The sequence below is a fragment of the Marmota marmota genome, unplaced genomic scaffold (genome assembly GCF_001458135.2).
Source record: "Marmota marmota marmota unplaced genomic scaffold, marMar, whole genome shotgun sequence".
NCBI classification, from domain to species: Eukaryota; Metazoa; Chordata; class Mammalia; order Rodentia; family Sciuridae; genus Marmota; species Marmota marmota.
The window spans coordinates 1,509,143-1,528,432 of NW_025999872.1; the positions used below are offsets into that span (position 1 = coordinate 1,509,143).

At 54.5% G+C, this 19,290-nt stretch overlaps 1 protein-coding gene across 1 annotated transcript in view; it reads left to right on the forward strand.

The window, feature by feature from the left end:
* The first annotated feature begins 12,863 nt into the window (after positions 1 to 12,863).
* The window catches only part of Tbx21 (T-box transcription factor 21), a 16,698-nt gene continuing 10,271 nt past the window's right edge, over positions 12,864 to 19,290 (forward strand). The window contains exons 1-2 of the mRNA XM_015506701.2: positions 12,864 to 12,944; positions 17,348 to 17,490. Of these exons, the coding sequence (XP_015362187.2) occupies positions 12,864 to 12,944; positions 17,348 to 17,490 (224 nt within the window). The remainder of the gene's footprint in view (positions 12,945 to 17,347; positions 17,491 to 19,290) is intronic.

Sequence of the window (19,290 nt, forward strand, 5' to 3'; positions counted from 1 at the left end):
GCTCCGGAGCTTTTGTTGCATGGGTGCTCAGTGCCCTCCACAGTCCCCACATCCCTGTCATGGAGGAAGGCAGCACCCAGGTTTCTGGATCTGGACCCGACAGATCTCTGGAAATGCTAGAGTGGTATGAAAGGATAAGAGGTGGTCTAGGGACATACAAGCAAAGGGAGATCCTGGTTCTTGAGAATGGCCAGGGAATGAGCTAGAACACAAGCAAGAGGTGACCCAGGTAACCTCAGCACAGTGCTTGAGTGTGCCTGAAGGTGGGAGGGAACCTAGGTATCCCACAGCCTGGACAATTGCTCTGTCATGAGGGTGAGGGGAGCGTGGAGACATAGGGTACAGATTCTGTCAGCTTGTCTCCTTAATTTCTAGAGACCTGGGAAAGGGCTCAGGTGCAGGGCAGAAAGCTGCTGGGGGCTGGGGCGGAAGGAGGGGAAGAGAGAAAGAGCCAGCATTTCCCTAGTCAGGTCCTCTGGCTGCAGCTTACATCTAATGCCCCCAAAAGGAGAGGACTTGGGGGAGGGAGAGCTGGGGAGGGGCTGGAGCAGGGGAGACACTCACCTTTCTCCCTCTTCTCTCGCACAGGACTGCCATCAGACAGGACACTTGCTGCTCTTGCTACTCATTGCTCTCAGGCTGGGAAGAGGGCACAAGGGATTGAGAAAACACAGGGGCAAAGGGTTGATCATCTCTGGGCTTCTGGACAGGGGAGGGGGGCAATTTTTCCTTTAACCAGGTGGAGGAAAGACCTCTGTCAAGTCTGGAAAAGGCACACCTGGGGAACCCACTCACTCCCCCCAGCATACACCCCAAGCCAGATGTGACAGGGCTAGGGGAGATGACTTCACAGAGACCAAGCCATCCTCGGGCGTGAGTCCACATGCCAAATTAAAAGCCAGCCTTCAACATCCTCTCCATCCTGACCTTTCTCCCCTTAGGGTTTCTCGGCAGAGTTACCAGGCCCCGGGACCCCTGCCCCGATCCTTGGCCCCATGCAAGCTGGGTCAGGTAAACAGCCAAGGAGGGCAGCACTTGTCAGAAGCTGGTGGTGTGTGCATGCGTACCACTGTATATGTGGAGGAGAAGCAGATCGACAACAAAGGGAGGGGTGTGTGGGTGAGCCCTGTTAATGAGAAACACCTTACCTAGCTGATTAGGGCTGATGAAGAAAAGAGGGTGTGGGCATTACTTAGTGATATCTTTATAAGGTAGGGGGAGCAGGACAGCTTCCCTAGTCTTATATCTCCCTCAGCAAGGACACGAACTGAGCAGATTTGGCAACCACAAATTTGGAAGAATTGAGGTCAGACCCAAGGACGAACTATCAAGGGCAAGAGGGGTCGTTGCTGGGAGGAATGGGAAAAGGCATCTAGGGCAGAGGCCAGATAGTGGGGGGAGAAGTGTGAAACCCTCTAGCACCCTGCCTCTCTTCCTGCCCTTCCTCCACTTTCTCTACCGTGAGAGAAATTCTCAGCACCCCGGGAAGCTCCCCCTGGTTGCCTAAGTGCCTCTTGAGATCTGACCCCCATCTGCAGAGGCTGTGAGCCATGCATTCAGCAGATTGGAGCCCGTACCCTGCCTATCAGCAGCCTGGGAGAGAAGGCTCGGGTATGAAGTCCCTGCTGGTCTGTGGCACTGGCATCTATGCAGATGCCATGTGACTATGTTCATGGCCCAGGGAGACCTGGCAGGGCTGAGGGCAGGAAGGGACTGGGTTATAACTCAGCCCCCACCTACAGCTTCAGCAATCCTCCATGCCACTTGAGCAGAGGGCAGGGTCCCCAGGCGCATGGCACAGATGTTCCAGTTGGCTGTGTGAGTGTGGGCATGGGGGAGGGGGAGGGGCCAGGGGACAGGATGGGTGTCGGCCAGCACCTCCAACACCTCCTAATTTGCATTACCACTGACACCCTTCTTGACCAAGAAAATGGAGCCAGAAATAACAAGGGGGGAGGTGGTTCCCTTTGGGGGGGTTGACTTTGAGGCACTCTTTCCCTGCCTCCAACACTCCCACAGTACCAGGGGCAGGAGGTCACCCCACAGCTGGCTTGGTCAGGGGAAGTGCACCCACTGTTGCTCATCCACCCTCACATTAGGCAGACACCTCGTCCCAGCTTCTCACTGCCCTTGGCCCCAAACACCCCAGCGCTGCCCTTTTTCCTAAGCCCGCTTAACCCTGCCCCATCTGAGGGCTCTCTCCTAGGGCCCCACTTGCAACTGTGATGACCAGTGCTGCCCAGCTGGGGATTCATCTCTGCCAATGTCCTATAGTCTGTATCCTGCCTTCCCCATCAGATTGGCCATTTCCCAAGGCCAGGGGCCAAACCTCCCTGGCCAGTCTGGGAGAAGCATTAAGGGACCATTCTCTGTGGGAAATAGTCCAGATAATAGCAGGACAACTTGTGGTTAGATTCTAGAAATCTCTAGAAATGGCATGAGGTAAATCAAAGTCTAGTGTGAGACCCTATCCCTGGGGATGTGTAGTGGGGGCTGAGAGGCCTGTTACAGGCCTTTAGTCCTCCTGCACTTGGAGGAGCTCTCCAGATGCAGGGCCTCCCCCTCATGAGACCTTTGAGAAAAGGGTCAGGATTGTTAGTTAGATGGCCTTTCTTGTTATTTACTTATTGTGGTGCCAGGGATGGAACCCAGGGCCTCCAACGTGCTAGGCAAGTGCTCTACCATAGAGATGCACCCCCAGCCCCACTTCAACATTTATGCCCCTGCGACTACTGCAGAGACCCTCATGACCATATCTGATGCTCAATTTATGTGCACTGAGTTGACTTCTGCCCCAAAGAGGGTAAGGAATAGTATGACAGCCACAGCTGGGGGACAAGAGACGGCAGGAGGGTGGCTGTGGTGAGGAAGCTCTCTCTTTGGCAGAGGGGTCCTGGGACCTGGGAGGGTGAGGGGTGAGGGTGGAGGCAGAACCTGGCAGGGAAACCAGGTCGCGAGAGACAGCGGGGAGAGTTGTGAACGCACTGTGGGAAGGAGTGAACGATGAGCTGAGAACTTCCCCCAGTCTCCCTCAAGAGATGCTATTTTTGGGGAGAGAATATATGCAGTGCAGGGCCAGGGTGCAGGGAGGACACCAGCTTCTACACGGGTCAGCCAGGCCACCCTCTGCCTTCACTCTCTCAGCCATCTTCAGTGGTCCTGGAACCTTCCAGCACCTCCCTCCCATTGCGAAAGTCTTCTTCCCTTGAGCATGAGAGTAGAAAGAATGAACCAGGAGATGGCGAGCTGGACTCTTAGCACCCTCTCGGGGGTCCCCGCAGCTTCAGACCAAGGAAGAAGCTTGGAATAAAAATGTGGAGGGGTACTGTGGTGCAGGCACAGAGCACATGTCGAGCATGTCCACTCCCCAGCTCCATACTTAGGTATTAAACTCAGGGCCTGAATGGGTCCAGGGTGAGGCCCTTCCAGGGCCACTGAGCTTGCCTCCAAAGGTCAGCTAAGGAGGCTGGATGGGGTTCACTATCAAGTGGAGCCCTTGCTTGGCACAAAGGGGAAATTCTTGCAGCCCTGCTCAGCCCTCTGGAGGCCCTGACTCATTTTGGGATGAAGGCTCCAATGCCCTGTGGGTTTCTGTGGTGGCCGGGTGCAGGGGAAGGACAGGACGTATAGATAGAGAGCATGCTGGGATAAGCAGAGACTTTTGTTTTCGTTTTTGGAGCTTGGCTGTGTCTCTGCTTGAGAATCCAGCTTTACCTGAAGATTGACTGGGGTCGGAAGAAGGTCGGACTCCCAGCTCATGAGCACAGCTGCAAGTAGAGGGAAACTTAGGTTAGAATTTAGGAAGAACTGCCGAGCGCGGTGGTACACACCTATAATCCCACTGGCGCAGGAGGCTGAGGCAGGAGGATCGTGAATTCAAACGTAGCCTCAGCAACTTAGTGAGGCCTTAAGGAATTCAGTCTCTCTGTGTTAAGAAATTCTGTCTCTAAATAAAATATTAAAAATGGCTATGGCTGTGGCTCAGTGACAGAGTGCTTGCCTCGCATGTGTGAGGCTCTGGGTTCAATCCTCAGCACCACATAAAAATAAATAAACAAAATAAAGTTATTTAAAAGGGGGGAGGCTTGGGATATAGCTCAGTGATTAGGCACCCTTGGGTTCAATCCCCAGTATCAAAAAAAAAAAAAAAAAGAAGAAGAAGAAGAAGAACAACAACAACAACAACAACTTCTTCCTGTGAAGACAAGGGGCCACATTTCCAAGGATGAATGGATATTCCACAGCAGTCCCCTTTCTGCTCTGAAGGCTCCAGGCAGGAGGGATGAAGGTGGGTTCAGGCATCAGAACGTTGATATCCCCAAGCCAGACTAGGAGGTTAGGGGTTGGAGTTAGGAGGCCACAGGTTAGGAAACCCCTCTCTCATCTCAGACCCTCTCTTGGTCCTGGATTTGTGCTTTTGCTCCTGCAGCCTAATGGGCACGGAGGGAAGGAAGCAGCTCTGGTAAAGCAGACACGTGCTCCTTCCATGCCTAAAGTGAGAGGCCTGCAGGACTTTTTGGCAGGGAGACTGAGATTAGACCTAACTCAGAGCCCTCAAGGGAAAAATGGGGATGAGAATACAAATCTCCTGGGGCAGAGAAGCTGAGTGGGCCAGCCAGGGGCAGGGACCCTTGCTTGTCACCCTGCCCAGGCATCTCACTCAGGCCCATTGAATGAGCACACCCCTCCCCCTTCAGAGAACCCTTGGCCTTGTGGGTGTTGTAGGAGCTGGTCTTCCTCCCCCCACATGACAGGAGCATACTGGAGGGGGTGGGAGGGTCAGGTCAGGAGATGGAGTGAGGGAGATGGCTCACCCGCTGAGTGAGGGGCAGGGAGAGGACAGTGTCCACTGTGCTGGCCTTTATGGTAGGTCCAGGGTGGTCACACAAGTCACATAGGGATCAAAGAGCCCTGGGCTGCCTTGAATCCCACTGCTTCCTGGACTGACGGAGGCTGTTCCTAGCGACAGAGGAGGGACCAAGGAGGGACTTGGCATGAGGGCTCAGCATTCCTTGAGTCCTCTGAGCTCAGAGATTTGTGTGTGTGTGTGTGTGTGTGTGTGTGTGTGTGGTCTCAGCACTGTCCTGGTTCCTCACACTGGGCACAGGTGGGTCTCCTTCCCACCATCAGGCAGATGTGCCATTACCACACTGTTCTCCAGAATCATCTGGTCACACTGCCCCTGGGGTGCACCCTGGAGAGACCCAATCACACACGTATTTTACCCTTCCCACCCACCTGCCTCTCAGGACACCCACCTGCAGAGGCACTCTCCCCTGGTAAATGAGGGTACACACCTCTCTCAAACCCAGGATCACAGTGCCACAGGCTATGTGCCAAGTACAACAGGGACCCTGGGAATGGTGCACACCAATGCACACATGGAATTTCCACATGCACATACAGACACATGAAGATACCCAGTGTGATATTTAGCAACTAGTTCTCCAGTTTACTGCTAAGATGGCACTGAGCACCAAGAGACGCACACTGACAGCTCTTTGGAGCGGGTATGAGCCAATTCTAACACCTTCACCCCGCTTCAGTATCCCTTGTAGAAATCACATGGTGAGCCTCACACACCACCTCTGGAAGCCACCAGAGGGCTGCACCTGGGCAGCAGTGACTCATCAGGGCAGCTTTCCCCCAGTAGGTGCCTCCCTTCCCTAGCTTCACTCCTACCCCCTCTTATCTGGACACCACCTCTTGTCCCCTTTTCTCATTCCCTGTCACTTAGGGCTGTGAGGAGCTGTGGCTGGCACTTGGGCATGTTCCTTTCACTCTTGCTCCCTCCTTTCTCTTTCTGCTGTGGCCAAGGCCCTAGGTATGCAAGGCGACCACCTGTAGCTAATTCAGGTAGGCTTCCAGGGGGAGGGGGACAAGGCAATTCTAGGTGCTGCCAAAATCTCACACACTGTGCCTCAGTTTTCTGCCTCCTCAAGCTTCTCCATTCCCCCTTACTTTCTTCTCCCTGGTCACGAGGACAAGGGATCTGGTCCTTGGTGGAAACTGTGGCAAAAGGGAGGAGCCGCAGCTGGCAGGGCGGTGCAGCAGGTGGTGAGAGCCTGTGCCCAGGGCCAGCGCCTCTGTCCTGCACCATGGGAACCTCGCGTCCCTCCCTATTCAGAGCCTCTGCTCCCCACTTTGAAAACACGAGAAGACTGGACTAGGTGGTTTTAATTTCCCTCTTGGCTCTGACATTTTGGCATTTTCTATTTCTGAGATGCTTCTAAACTCTTACTCAGTGGGAAGCTTTCTTAGAGCTAATCTTGCTCTCTTTCCCTGTTGCTCATGTGGGAGGAAAGGAAAGAAAGAGAAAGAGAAAAATGAAATGACATAAAAGGATGGAAATGAAATGAGAGGAAAAGAAAGAAATGGAAATGTAAAAAGGCAGAGGTGGGAAGGGCAAAGGGCTCGCCCTGGATCAAGTGAGGTTGCCAGGGGTGCTTGGTAGGGGGGGAGCATTGCTAGCGATTACAGCCCTGGCCTTTCTAGGTGAGTCTGTGAGGTGGGGACATTCTGGTCTTCCTGAGTCTCAGGCTGCACTGTGCAGCGCCTGGGCCTCGGCATGCAGTGCCCGCCTGGTTGGGGGCCAGGACCCAGGCCACACCTCTGCCAGGGCAGAGGATTTGCTGCTCCTTCTGAAAACTGAAACCACAAAATTGGCTTGTGGTTGGGTGGATATCAGTCACCGCTATTCAGCTTGGCTTCCTAGGATGACTAAGGGGATTGGAAACCACTCCCATTAGCCCCCAAAATTTTTAGAGGTGTCAGAGGCAAGGATGAAAAGTGGTTTTCTTTGGAGACTTTTGCTAAGTAAGGCCTGAACTCTCGGAGGTCACAGGGGCAGGGCCTGGGGGCTCAGGTTACCCAGGAGGGAGGTACATTATTCCTGGGCTTCCTCACCCAGTGACTTGGAGTTCAGTCGGGCTGGAGTGGCAGACACCAGGGTTCCCTTCAAAGTCTGCTTTCGGTCCTGCCTCTTCCAGCTGCAGGTTTTTTCTTCTTTCTTTTTCTTTTTCCTGTTGTTGTTTTTAGTACTAGAGATTGAACACAGGGGCATTTTACCACATTTTACCAGTAGGCTACATCTCCAGCGCTTTTTATTTTTTATTTTTTGTGGTGCTGGGGATTAAACCCAGGGCCTTGTGCCTGAGAGTGAGAGGCAAGCCCTCTACCGACTGAGCTATATCCCCAGCCATTCATTTTAAAAAATATATTCTTAATTGTAGATGGACACAATACCTTTATTTTTGTTTATTTAGTTTTTTTTAATGTGGTGCTGGGGATCAAACCCAGTGACTCACTCACATATGTTAGGCAAACGCTCTACCACTGAGTCACAACCCCAGCCCCCTTTTCACTTTTTATTTCAAGACAGGGTCTTGCTAAGTTGCTTAGGGCCTAAGTTGCTGAGGCTAGCCTCAAACTTGCAATCCTCCTGCCTCAGCCTCCTGAGTTTGCTGGCATTACAGATGTGCACCACTGTGCTTGGCCAGCTCCTGTTCTAGAGGGAGCAGAGCCACTTGAGGGCAGAAATGGGCACAAAGGATTCCCTCTGTAGGGCCAGGCAGCTAAGCTGGGGCTTTAGCCTGGGACCAGAGCCCTAGGTTGGAATTCCCCCACTGGCTCCCAGCTGGCTGTGTGCCCTGGAGATAGTCCCCTCCCCTCTCTGAGCCAAGGTCTGCGGGTGGTCTTTCAGGCAGCAGTGGGGCAGACACTGGGAACTAGGTTGCACACACTCAGCCCCCAGCCTGGTTGGCATACTAATAGAGTTCCACAGTTCTGATTTCCTAGACCCGCCCCCTCCAGAGTCTGGTGAACCTGAGTTCAGGTGGAGGTGGGCCGAGAACAGATGCTTTCCTTTTCCCTTCTAGGACTCTAAAACACCCCTGGCCTGATCTCTTTTCTCGCTTCTTTGGTGATGGAAGTGCCAAGGGAGGAGGCAGCATCCCCTGGTCTGTGTTACATAAGAGCATCCTTTAGAAAGTTTTGCCATTTTTATTGATCTGTAACATCTCAAAGCAAGACCTGCACTTGCCATGCAAATATACCCTCAAGGCAAGTCCCGGTCCTGTTCCCCATTGCTGCTGCCCAAGCCCCGCCCACAGAGGACACTGGAACTGCCTTGCCGCAGCCTCCCATCTGCCGACCTCCGGATTCCCCCCGGGAGGCAGGAGGTGGGCTTTACCCGGGGCGTGGGGAAGGGGGATCTCAGAGGTTTTTGGTGACTCCGAACTGGTCTAGCTCTTACTAAGCCTCGATTTCCCCTTCCCGACATGAAAAACTTGAATTCTGTCCTCGCTGACCTTTTGTGCATCCTCAGTGCTCGTGGAAAAAGGGGAAAGCACGCAGACCTAGACCCTGACTCTGGGTCACCCGCACCCAGCCGGGCCACCGCCCCAGCGCTGCCCTGCGCTGCCCTGCGCTCTCTGTCTGACTCTCGCTGTCTCGGTTTCTCTCCTTCCCTCCTTTCTCTCTCTCATTCTCCATCTCTCTTTCTGTTTCAGCTCCTTCATTCTCTTCTCCCCCACCCCCAGGCACGGGGGCGTGGGGCGCGGCGGCACGTGCGATCCTATAGCTTGCTGGCTCCCGCCTTTCTCACCATGTCACCCCCCAGTTTCCCCAAGGGGGGGTTCCCTGACCCTCCAGCCTTTATCCAGGGTTGGGGCGCGGGCTTCTGATCACTGGGGTTCGTGTCTCTCTCGGAGTCTTGGAACAGGTGGGAAGGTTGAAGGTCTCCAGGGCACCTCTGTGACCTCCCCCCACCAGCGGAGCGCAAGGGGGTCCCCTGGTGGGAGGAAGTGGAGTCAGTTTGGTTTTCTGAGATGGGAAGTACCCACCTCCTGTTTTTATTTGTTCTAATTAGACATGACAATAGAATGCATTTCGATACATCATACATAAATGGAGTAAAACTTCTCATTTTTCTGGGTGTACACAACCCACCTCCTCTTAAACTCCCGAATCCCCCAGCCTTTCCCTCCAAAGCTGGTGGGGTGTCCTCTTATGGAAGGAGATAGAAGGAATTTGCTGAATGCCCAGGATGCAAGGTAGGGGAGGGGTACCCAGGGAGGGCTACCCACCCATCGTGCGCCTCTGGGAAGGGATGGAGAGCATATGTGGACACAGAACGTATGTGTGGACACTCACCTTGTGCCACTCACAGTCGCACCAGAGGCATGACACCTCCCCTCCTCGCCCCGCTGGGAGCCCCGATAGATAGCCAGGCGGCAGGGGGAAGGGACAGGAAGGCAGGTAGCCCCATCCCCCAACCCCGTGCCCACCAAGACCCGCCTCCCGGTGGCTGGCGAGGTCTCTGCCCCCTTGACTTTTCCCGGCTTCGAAGAAACACCTCCCTTTAGGGGAAAGCGAGATGGTGAGGGGAAGCAGGGGAAGCACTGACTCTCGAGCAGAAGCATGAGCCTGATTTTCCAGTCCCGGCGGGGCGGAGGGAGATGGCACTGGGGACGCCCGGGCAAGGGGCCTGACTCAGAGCCAGAACCACAGTGCTCCTCCGCTATATTGTCGTCGGGGAACGAGAAGCCACCAGATTTATAAGAAACTGCGATTCATCTCTGTCCTCTTCCACTCCTCTGCAAGGGATTAAGGTTCGACTCCAGGAAGAACTTGCAGCCTGGGGCAAGGAAGGCACTGCCTCAGATGATTTTTTGGGTGGTTGTTGCTGGTATCAGAGATTGAAACCATGGGTACTCTATTACTGAGCTACATCCCCAGCCCTTTTTATTTTAACACAAAGTCTCTAAGTTGCCCAGACTGGCCTCAAACTTGGGATCCTCCTGCCTCAGCCTCCTGAGTGGCTGGGATTACAGACGTGTACCACCACACCTGGCTTCACATGATCCTTTTGGAGATCTTCCCTGGGTTTGTTTAAGACGAATGGCACATTCAGGGAAGCTTCGGAGCCAGAAACAGGGTCCTCCATTTCCCCAACCCAGAACAGGAGCTCTGAAATCCCACATATCCCCAGGGCTACTGCTGAGGCTGCAGCAGGGGCGGACAGAACCCCCAGAGTGGCAGACAGTCTGGTTGGCAGTGAGGGAGTGAGGCAGCTGGCAGCTCCAGCCAGCTCTGCCACCCACTTCTTAGCCACTGGCTCACAGGTCCCAAGGTGAGAAGCAGGAGGGGAGAGCGCAGGTTCTGTTGGGAGGCAGGTGTGATGAATCTCTTGGGGGGGGGCAGAGGGAGGGCGGCAGCCCCACCTGGCAGGGGGCATTCCTGGCACCATCTCCCTGTTCCTAGGAGTGGTCCAGGCTCCCCTCCACTCAGAAACACCAGTCTGGCAGTGGGATTGGTAGCCAGGGCAGGGGAAGGGGAGAAGTGGGGACTGCCCCTGCCTCCTACTCCTGCACCTGGAGACCAGGCCTTGCTGTTCCTTCTGGTCTGGACCCCTTTTCCTCCACCGCCGCCCCATGCCTACCTAGCCTGGCGTTGGCTGTGATGGAGCCGGTCCCTGCCCCTTTCCGCCCCTCGCCCTGCTTCCCATCCCTCCTGCTCCATAAAGGAGACAGAGTTGCTGAGGGCTGGGGTCCAGGTCTGCAGGGTCATCAGACAGGAAAGGACAGCAGGAGAGTGAGAAGAGGAGGCCTGAGTCAGGGTGAGAGGTGAGAGACGACACTGGAACACCAGAAGTGACTTCCCAGAGCACAGGGGAACACTAAGCAGGTGACCTAAGGAGCTCTGAAACCCTACATGTCCCCAGGGTTACTGCTAAGGCTGTGGTCCTGCCTTTCTCCAGAAGGCGAAGGGAGGACTCTGAACCCCGACATCTTGTAAGGAGAGAGATTGGGGAGGCACATGACAGCCTGGGGAAATTGTGTCACCCCTCAGCATCAGTTTTCCATCAGTGAAATGGGAATAACATAACACCCTCTAGACACAGGAGAGGGGGCCTCAGCCCAGGGCATGGTCCAGGCTCAGCCCAGGCTCGTCATCGTGGGACCTCAGTTTCCTTGTCCATAAAATGAAGATAAGGGTCCCAGCCCAGTTGACCTCAACTCCACTGTGAAGTCTAATGTCACAAGGGTATGCATTGTCTGGAAGTGTTCTCCTGTCCCATGCTCCCCACCCCTATGTGCCCCCCAGCAGCACTGGGGATAAATAAACAGAAGAACTTGGGTTTTGCAGTTTAGAAGCTCATGGAGGCAAGGGATGAGATCAAGTACAGGCTAGATGAGGCAATATGTTCAGGGTAGCAGGGAGCTGGGAGCTCTGAACCTCAGGTGGAGAGCCCAGGTCAGTGTGTGTGTGTGTGTGTGTGTGTGTGTGTGTGTGTGGAGAGAGAGAGGTGCAAAGAGATGGGTCCAGTGTCTCGACTCCTAGCTACTCCCAGTTTCTAAGAACTTGCGTGACCATAAATCCTGGCCGGCAGGATCTGGTGCCAGTGATTGAAAAGAAACAAAGCCAGGCATAGGGAGGAGGAAATGACAGGCAGTGCACCAGCTTTCTACCTGCTGTGGCCAGAGACATGGGTCCAGGGGCCATCTCAGGGCCCTGCACAGAGCGCCAGCTGCCCATGGCCCTGGTGGAAGGAGGTTGGCAGGACGCCATGTGACACTTGCTGGGTAGCTGAGGGGGGTGAGCAGCAGACATCAGGCTCCCGGGGAAATCGCAGACTTGTGTGTCAGAGCAGATCTGTGTCTGGGGTGGTAAGTGGGGTTAAACTCAAGGTCAGACCTAGCCAATCCGTTTTCACACCCAACATGGCCCTGGGTGCTTGCCCAGCATGGTGGTGACGGGAACCCAGGTGCCCACTCAGCTGGAGATGGAGCTGCTGGGAGCCTGGTGACTGGTTTGTCCCTCTGCTCTGGGTACCGGTTGCCGGGCTGCTTTCTGCCCATGCCTGGGATTCAGGAGGAGCAGAGGTGTGGGGTGGCGTCCCAGGCCTTACTTCCGCTCCCAGGTTGCAGGTGCCAGTCTCCAGGTGAGTTCCAGTGAATTCAAAAAAGGGGAGGTGACTGAGCTGCAGTGCAGGGAGCTGTGGAAGGACAACTAGAAGAATAGGGGAGGGGACCCCACACTAGTAGGCATCTCAGATTTCCGTTCAGACCAGGCACCGAGCCCCTGTCTGCTGAGAGCTCAGAGATCATCAACCGTCCTGGACCCGTGGGACCCTGGGGCTCCTGCTTCCTCATGCTCTGCCTTTCCCAGGCCACTGTGGTGTTCATTGCAAGAGTCAAGAAGGCAGGGAAGGAGGGAAGGAGGGAAAAGGAAGCTCCCAGAACAAGTTGAAGGGCCAGAGTGGACCCCCAGCAAGATGCGGAGTTGGCAGAATGACAAAGGGGACGCGGTGGTGGGTGAATCCGTTCTGAAATATAGGGTCAGTTAGCAAGCTGCCTCTAAGGCTAACCTAAGGCTAGAAGGTAAGAAGAACTTCCAGATCGGGCAATAGTCTTAGCATTTTCTGGAACAGACTTGGTGTACATGGTGTGGGTTAGGCAGGGGTGGCATGGCCCTGCCTTTGAGGAGGAAGATGGGCTGTGGGTAGAATTCCAAAATGTCCCAATGAGACAAGGCTGGGGAGGCAGAAAGCCAGCTCCTGGGCCTGCAGCCGTCTTGTCCCCACTCCCCACTCCCCGCTCACCCGCCTCTACCAACACTCCTCAGCCCCCACCCAGTGAGGCCACAGCCCTGAGGAAGCTACTTGCGTTCTCACCATGGGCCCAGTGCCGGCTGTGGCTTCTTCCCTCTGACCTATTTTTTAATCATTTGATAGGATTTTCCCCCCCAAACCAAAGCCCTGGCCCCCTGGGCCCGTCAGCTCCGCCGCGTGTCAAAACCACCCCTGTCACTTTGCGTTGGTTTCTCAGTCCAGCAGCCCCTCCCCGCAGGGCCTGAGAGCGATGGCTAATTACCCAGCTGCGGAGCGCCCCCCACCCTTGCCCTCCACCCCAGTCCCAATAGAGGAGCCCTGGAGGCCTGCTGTGAGGAGACGCTGGGGCCTCTCACCCTCCTACTGTGTGGCAGGAAGTCCTTCCTGCTGTCTAACCTCCATTCTTCCCTCTGTCCTGCCCCTAGTGGTGCTGAATCACAGGCACAGAGGCTATTGGTTTAGACTGGAAGAGACTTTGGGACACAAAAGGTCAACCAGCCTCCTGCCCTGAATTTAGTGATGCCATTGTCACTCTGGCTCTCACAGAATTCTAGGGGATGGTCTCTGCCAACTGACTCACTCTACAGAGCAGAGAAATGTGGTAGAAGGAGAGGACCTAAGGTTATCTGGGGCTTGTGGTGGAGCCAGGATTAGAACCCAGAGCTCCCTGTCAATTCGCCTGCTTCTGGGTCTTCTCCATTCTAGTCTGTTTCCGTACATGTGCAACTCTGAACCCACCCATGACGAGGAGGTGCCTTCCCTGCCGTGTGCACCCCTGGGCTTTCTCCTGGGGTCTCCAGGCTCTCCACCATTAGGAAGTCTGTGCCTTCACATTCCCGACACGCATCTGCTGTTCCCTCTTCCTTCCTCTTGCGTCCATCCCTGGGCCACCTCATCCACTACCCCAGACGGGAGCTCCTCCTTCCACCCCACAACTTTAGCCAGCAGGACAAGCCAAAGGGCCCCAGGCCAGAGACAGACAGGCCAGAGTAGACCCACAAATGGAGGCTCCGTCCCAGACAGACAGACATGCAGTAGACACACAGAGAGCTAGACAGACCTCATGAGGCTGACTGATGTGGTAATACCCACACAAACACGGGAGACTCAAGCAGGTGGAGACCAGAGACAGAGAGGAGGGTAGGGAACCTGCACTCAGGACGTGCACAGCTCCACACAGCTCCCTGGATAGAGGTGGAGAATCAGACAGATGGCAGAGAAGGGCAGAGAGAGAGAGAGAGAGAGAGAGAGAGAGATGAGAGGACGCAGAACCACAAGGATAGTATGGCTCACAGGAAGTAGGCAAGGACTTGAAGAGAGGGGGCCAAGTGGGGCCTGTTGCTGTCCTCTGGCCAGAGGTCCTGGGGCTCGCAGGAGGCCTGGCAGAGCATCGCTGAGCCAGGATGTCTTGCTGAGTCCCCCTGATGGGAGCTGGGAGGATCCCGGCTGCACAGGGTTAACCCCTCAGCCCGTCCTCCCTCCCCTCCATCCCCTTCCCTGGGCTTCTCTCCCTCCCTCCTCCCCCAGCTCCCTTCACCCAAAGCCCTGGGCACCCCCCCACACACACTTGGTAACCAGACCCTGCTTCCTGTCTGAGATTAAAGGCCTGTCTGCTGAGATTCCCCAGGAAGGGGGGGCACAGCCTCTCCCCAGGGCCTCCCTGAAGCATACTCTGGCATGTCCCACGATGACAGAGGTATTCAAGTGCCCAATGTCTTAATGTCCCTTGAAACATTAAGTGGGAGCCATAGTCTCCCTGCACACCACTTGGGGAGGAGTGTGGGGTGAGGGTCTTATGTGAGGAGCTGGGTGGAATAGTTAGATCTAGAGAGGATGGAAAATCAGAGAAGATGCCCACAGTGGGTGAGAGGGACTGAAGTGCAGGCTCAGGTGTCATCTGGAGTCAGCGGGCAAGGGGCTTCTAGCTGGGGCGATGGGTGTTGGGAGCTTCCAAGGGCAACCTGGGGGTGTGAGCCTGGAGCCCTTGACCTTGGGATCATCTCTCTATTCTGTGTTCACACTGACCACCTGGTGCTGGGTGCTGGGACTCAGAACTCCTGCAGCTGTCACTGCAGGCGGTGGGGGGGCATCTACAGGTGCTGTCACTCCTTCACCCTCCCTGGCTGTTAATCTGACGGTTCCGGCCATGCCTGGTGAAGGTCTGGCAGTCTGGGCCTGGGTGGGGGTGGGGGTTCAGGGCTGGTGGACGGGCAGAGTCAGATGCCCCAAGGATCCCTGGGAGGCTGGATGTGGGACAGGAGCAAGGGGTAGGGCTGAGGGACTGGACCATGGGGATTTCTCCATGTGCGGAGTGTGTTCACACGTGTGGGCATGATGCGTGTGCACAGGTGGGCGTGTTGTGAGTCCACACCTGAGGGGCAGTGGGCAGAGGGGCTGAAGAACGATGGCCCTGGGTCACCAAGACAGGACCTCTTTCAGGGTGGAGACTAATCCTCATTCATTTGTGACCCCAGAGTCCCCAGGATCTGATTTATCCCAGCCCTGAGCACTGGAGACTCCAGGGAATGGTATGCAGGCGTCAGAGGCAGGCCTGTCTCCTCTTGCGATGGCATCTTCTGAACAGAAGGGTTCTCTTTTGGCTCAAGGCCCTGAGTGGAGGCTGGGGGATGGATTTGAGGGACCCTTTATGGATAAGCCTGTGAGTCAGAGGGAAAGAAGGGAAGATCAGGTAGCTGGGAGGAGAGGTAAGAGGGTCAGTTCAGCTCAGCCTGTTCCTCTGTTTTGCTCCTGCCTTAGGACAGAGCCCCTTGACCTTTACAGACAGAATTAGTCCTGGCAGAAAATCAATTAGCTCCATTTACTGACAAGGAAACCAGAGAGGTTAAGATACTCCACCAAGTCACACAGCCAGCGAGGGTTGGAATTGGGCTTCCAATCCAGCCAGCTGACTACGTCTGCCCCATTCCCCTCTGCATGGCCTTTGGTGCCTCAAAGCCTCCCTGCCTCTGTGGACCTCCCTTTCACAGATGGGGCGTCTCTCTCCCTTTCTTCTCTCTTGCATTCCCCATGAGTCCTCTTCTGGGTGTCCATATTTGTGGTCCCTGTCCCTCTCCATCTCTGAATCTCTTTCAGAAATGCACTCTGAAGTTCTCCCTTTGCTTTCTCTTCCCCACACACCTTACCCTCCACCCGCCCCCCCCCTTTCAAGCCTCCAAGGCTGGAGGGCAGAAATCCTGGGTCCTGGCGCCCTGTGCTCTGAGTGTCCGCCACTCGCTGTCTGTCCCCTCCCCTAACCCCCCCATACCCGCCTCTCAGCCTAGCTGAGTATGAGCCCACCCAGGAGGCTTCCAGGTCTCCAGAGGGGCCCTCCGCCCTCAAGCTGCCTCATGGATTGGCGGGGGGATCATTTGGTCTTCGGCGTTGAAAAGGAAGTCCAGCGCCTGTGGCTGCCCTTTTCGACTGTCACCATCCTCTTCACACCTTGCAGACCCTGCAGTGACCCGCAGGCCCGATCTGGAGGTAGGAGAGTCCCGTGGGAGGGGGCCTGCAAGCCTCTAGTGCTCAGCTTCACCTGGACCCTAAAATGTGCAGATTCTGGCTCCGCTGCAGGCCTGGGAATCAGAATCTCCAGAGGCAAGTCCCAGAAATCCACATCCCAGCATCTTCCCTGCACAGTGTGGAGCAGGGGCAGAGCAGTGCCGTGTGACCTCAGGGCAGCACCTATAATTTTTGAATCTTGATGGGAAGCAACTTGTTCAAAATGAAGTTTAGAACACTTCAGAGGACAGCAGGGCGAGCGACCCAGTGCCGAAGTAGGGGTTCAGGGGCAATCTTCTTTTCTGCTTTCTATTATTATTATTATTATCATTATTATTATTAGGGATTGAACTCAAAGACTTTTTACCAATGAGTCATATCCCCAGCCCTTTTATTTCTTATTTAGAGACAGGGCCTCCCTAAGTTGCTGAGGCTGGTTTTGAACTTGCAATCCTCCTGCCTCAGCCTCCCACACTGCCGGGACTACAGGTGTGCACCACTGTGCCTGGCCTTTCACTCATTATTATGACTCTCCCGGACTCTTGGGGAAAGAATACTGGGCCAGGAGTCAAGAGACCAGGGTACAAGGCTAACTCTGTCACAAATGGGGTGTGTGACTTTGGTAAGTCATTCTATTCCCCATATTTGCAATCCAGCCTGTCTCCTAGAGTCTGATGCTGGTTGGAGACTCTCTCCCCCCTCCCAGGCTCCACCCTGTGTTTCTCATTCCCACTCCACTGGGGCCAGCCTTTGGATGCTCAGCGAGCAGATGGGGTTCTAGAAGAGAAGTGAGGAGGTCCCAGGGGGCCTTGTCTCCTAGCTCCTTTTTTCCCCACCTTTCCAGCCCTGGGGCCTGGGAAGGGGGTGAGGTGGCAGCAGGAAGAGGAGGTGTCACTGCCAGGGTTCTTCTCACCTAAGCTGGCAGAGGGGCGGGACTGGCGGTGGTGACACCAGGGCCACTCAGCCCCCGCTTTTCACAAGCACTTTCTTTTTTGGGTGGAAGAAATTGGAGGAAGATGGGCGAGGAATCTGGGGTTAATGAGACAGGCTGTAAGACCCTCTTACAGCCCCTTAGGTTATAGGGAGACCACTCCAACTCCCCTTATCCTCCAGAGACATGTTCCCAGGGCCACCTGATTCTGAGATTCGTAACCCCTCCTGCTCTGGAAAGCTGGGTGGGAAGTCAGGTCATCCTGTTCAGAAGCAGGGGGATGGACCACTTGACCTGAAGATTAGCATGAAAAAGAGGAGACGGAGAGAGGAGGAGCAACAAGACTCCATTTGGCCTTCTACAGTCAACCACTTAGTAAAAATGTCCCCGCCCCCCCAAAGAAGTGGCAGGATTCAACAGTCTCATGTCTCCTGGGGAAATCATTCAGGTGAGTCTTACGGAAATCTCTAATGTTTTACAAAAAGTGGCCAAGGGCAAGGTCACCCTCTTTCAAACTATGCTGCCCACTTCGAACAGCAGGCAGAAGCTTCCGCCTTCCTCAAGGCTTGGAGAAATGTGGGTAAAGGGCAGAGGAGGAGACCAGACCTGGGTTTCTGGTGCTGTCATGTATCCGGTCTCCATCCTCAAGGGATGTGTTGATTCTCTCTCCCCCACCCTCCCTGGGTCATGCCCGCCTCCTGGGGTCCCCAGTTTCACCTTCGCCTGCCAGCCTGCCTCTTGGTTCAGCTCTAGTTGGGAGCAGAGAGCTCCCGTGGGCCCCTCAGGGTGAAGCCCTGTTGGGCTGGGACAAAAATATAGAAATGGGGCTGGCCCCTAGGGGAGAATTAGGGCTGGCAGGAATGGGGGAGAGAGGAGAAGTTAACCTTTAACATGATGAAACTGTTTTAGTTTTCAAAACACTCTTTAAAATGTAAATCTCTACATGTTGATTTGCAAAAAAAAAAAAAAAAAAAAAAAAAAAAAACATTCCATGACACCTTATTGAGTGAAAAAAAAACAAAACACTACAAAACATCATGTACATGTTTATAGAAAATTATGTATTTGTGTGTGTGCAGAAGACAGAGAAAGAGAGACAGTGTGTAGGAGTGACACCTGGAGGGATGCCCACCAAAATGTTAATTCTGTTTGCCTTTGGGGGCTAATGTTTGGGAAAGATTTATGTAGCTTTGCTACATAAAGCTTTCGCTTTTCTGTACAGCTTATATCCTTATACACAGGACAACCCACAATAGTGCTATTTTCCATTGAAAGAAAGTAAGGATACTTTTTATTAAAAAGTGTGCCTATAGTAGCAGAAAAGAAAAATCAAAAAAGACCCGCCTCTGTAGCCATCAGCTGAGGCCGCCACCAGAGCATGTGCTGGGCTTCCTTCTTGTCTGCCAACTCTGAACTCTTCCAAACGGCTTTCCATCCAGACTGGAAAGTGCTACACACTGATACTGGCTGGTGTCACGGCACCCCACTCGCAAAAGTAGATGTGTTTATTTCCCCAGTCCATGTTGAGACCTGTGAGGATGATTTTCAGGCAAGGGAAGTGACTTGTCCAGGTCATGTGTACACGAGTCACAAGCAGGGACTCTGAGCCCTGGTAGCCTAATACTGCTTCCAGTGCCCACGTTTGAGAGTTTTTTTTTTTTTTTTTTTTGGGCCCAGATTTGACCAGCCTAGCCCTGCTCAGCAGAGTCCAGGGCTCTGGCAACCTGGTATGGGCGGCTGAGAAGACAATCCCCTTTAAAGACCCTGCTGCCCACCAAGTTCTAGGTCTGCTTCTGAGCAAGATGCCCAGACAGAGGCCACCCTGGCCTCTGGTTGGAAAAGGAGGGAAATGGCTTCATGCAAAGTCACTTAGCCCAGAGCCTGGGCACAATAGCTATCTCTTGAATATTTATGTTGAGGCAGCTTGGAGCCTGCCAATGGGGTGAGAATGTCCAGCTAGTCCCATCTTGGCCATCCTCACAGGCTCCTGTAGGAGAGGTCTCTTGAGCTGAGCTTTCAAGGATGAGTGAAATGTCCTCGAAGTTTGAGGGGAAAGAAATGGACAGTTGTTTCAGGTGGCGGGATTGATTCTGCCAGAGGGCAAGGTCTACAAGCAGAGTTTCAGGTCTCTGGGGTTCGCTCATCTGCACTGTGCAGGGGGCCCTCCAGTCCTGGCCAACAGCGGAGGATTCGCCAGAGTATTAGCCACGAGGGGGCGGGGTGAGGCGGGGCGGGGCCGAGATGGTGG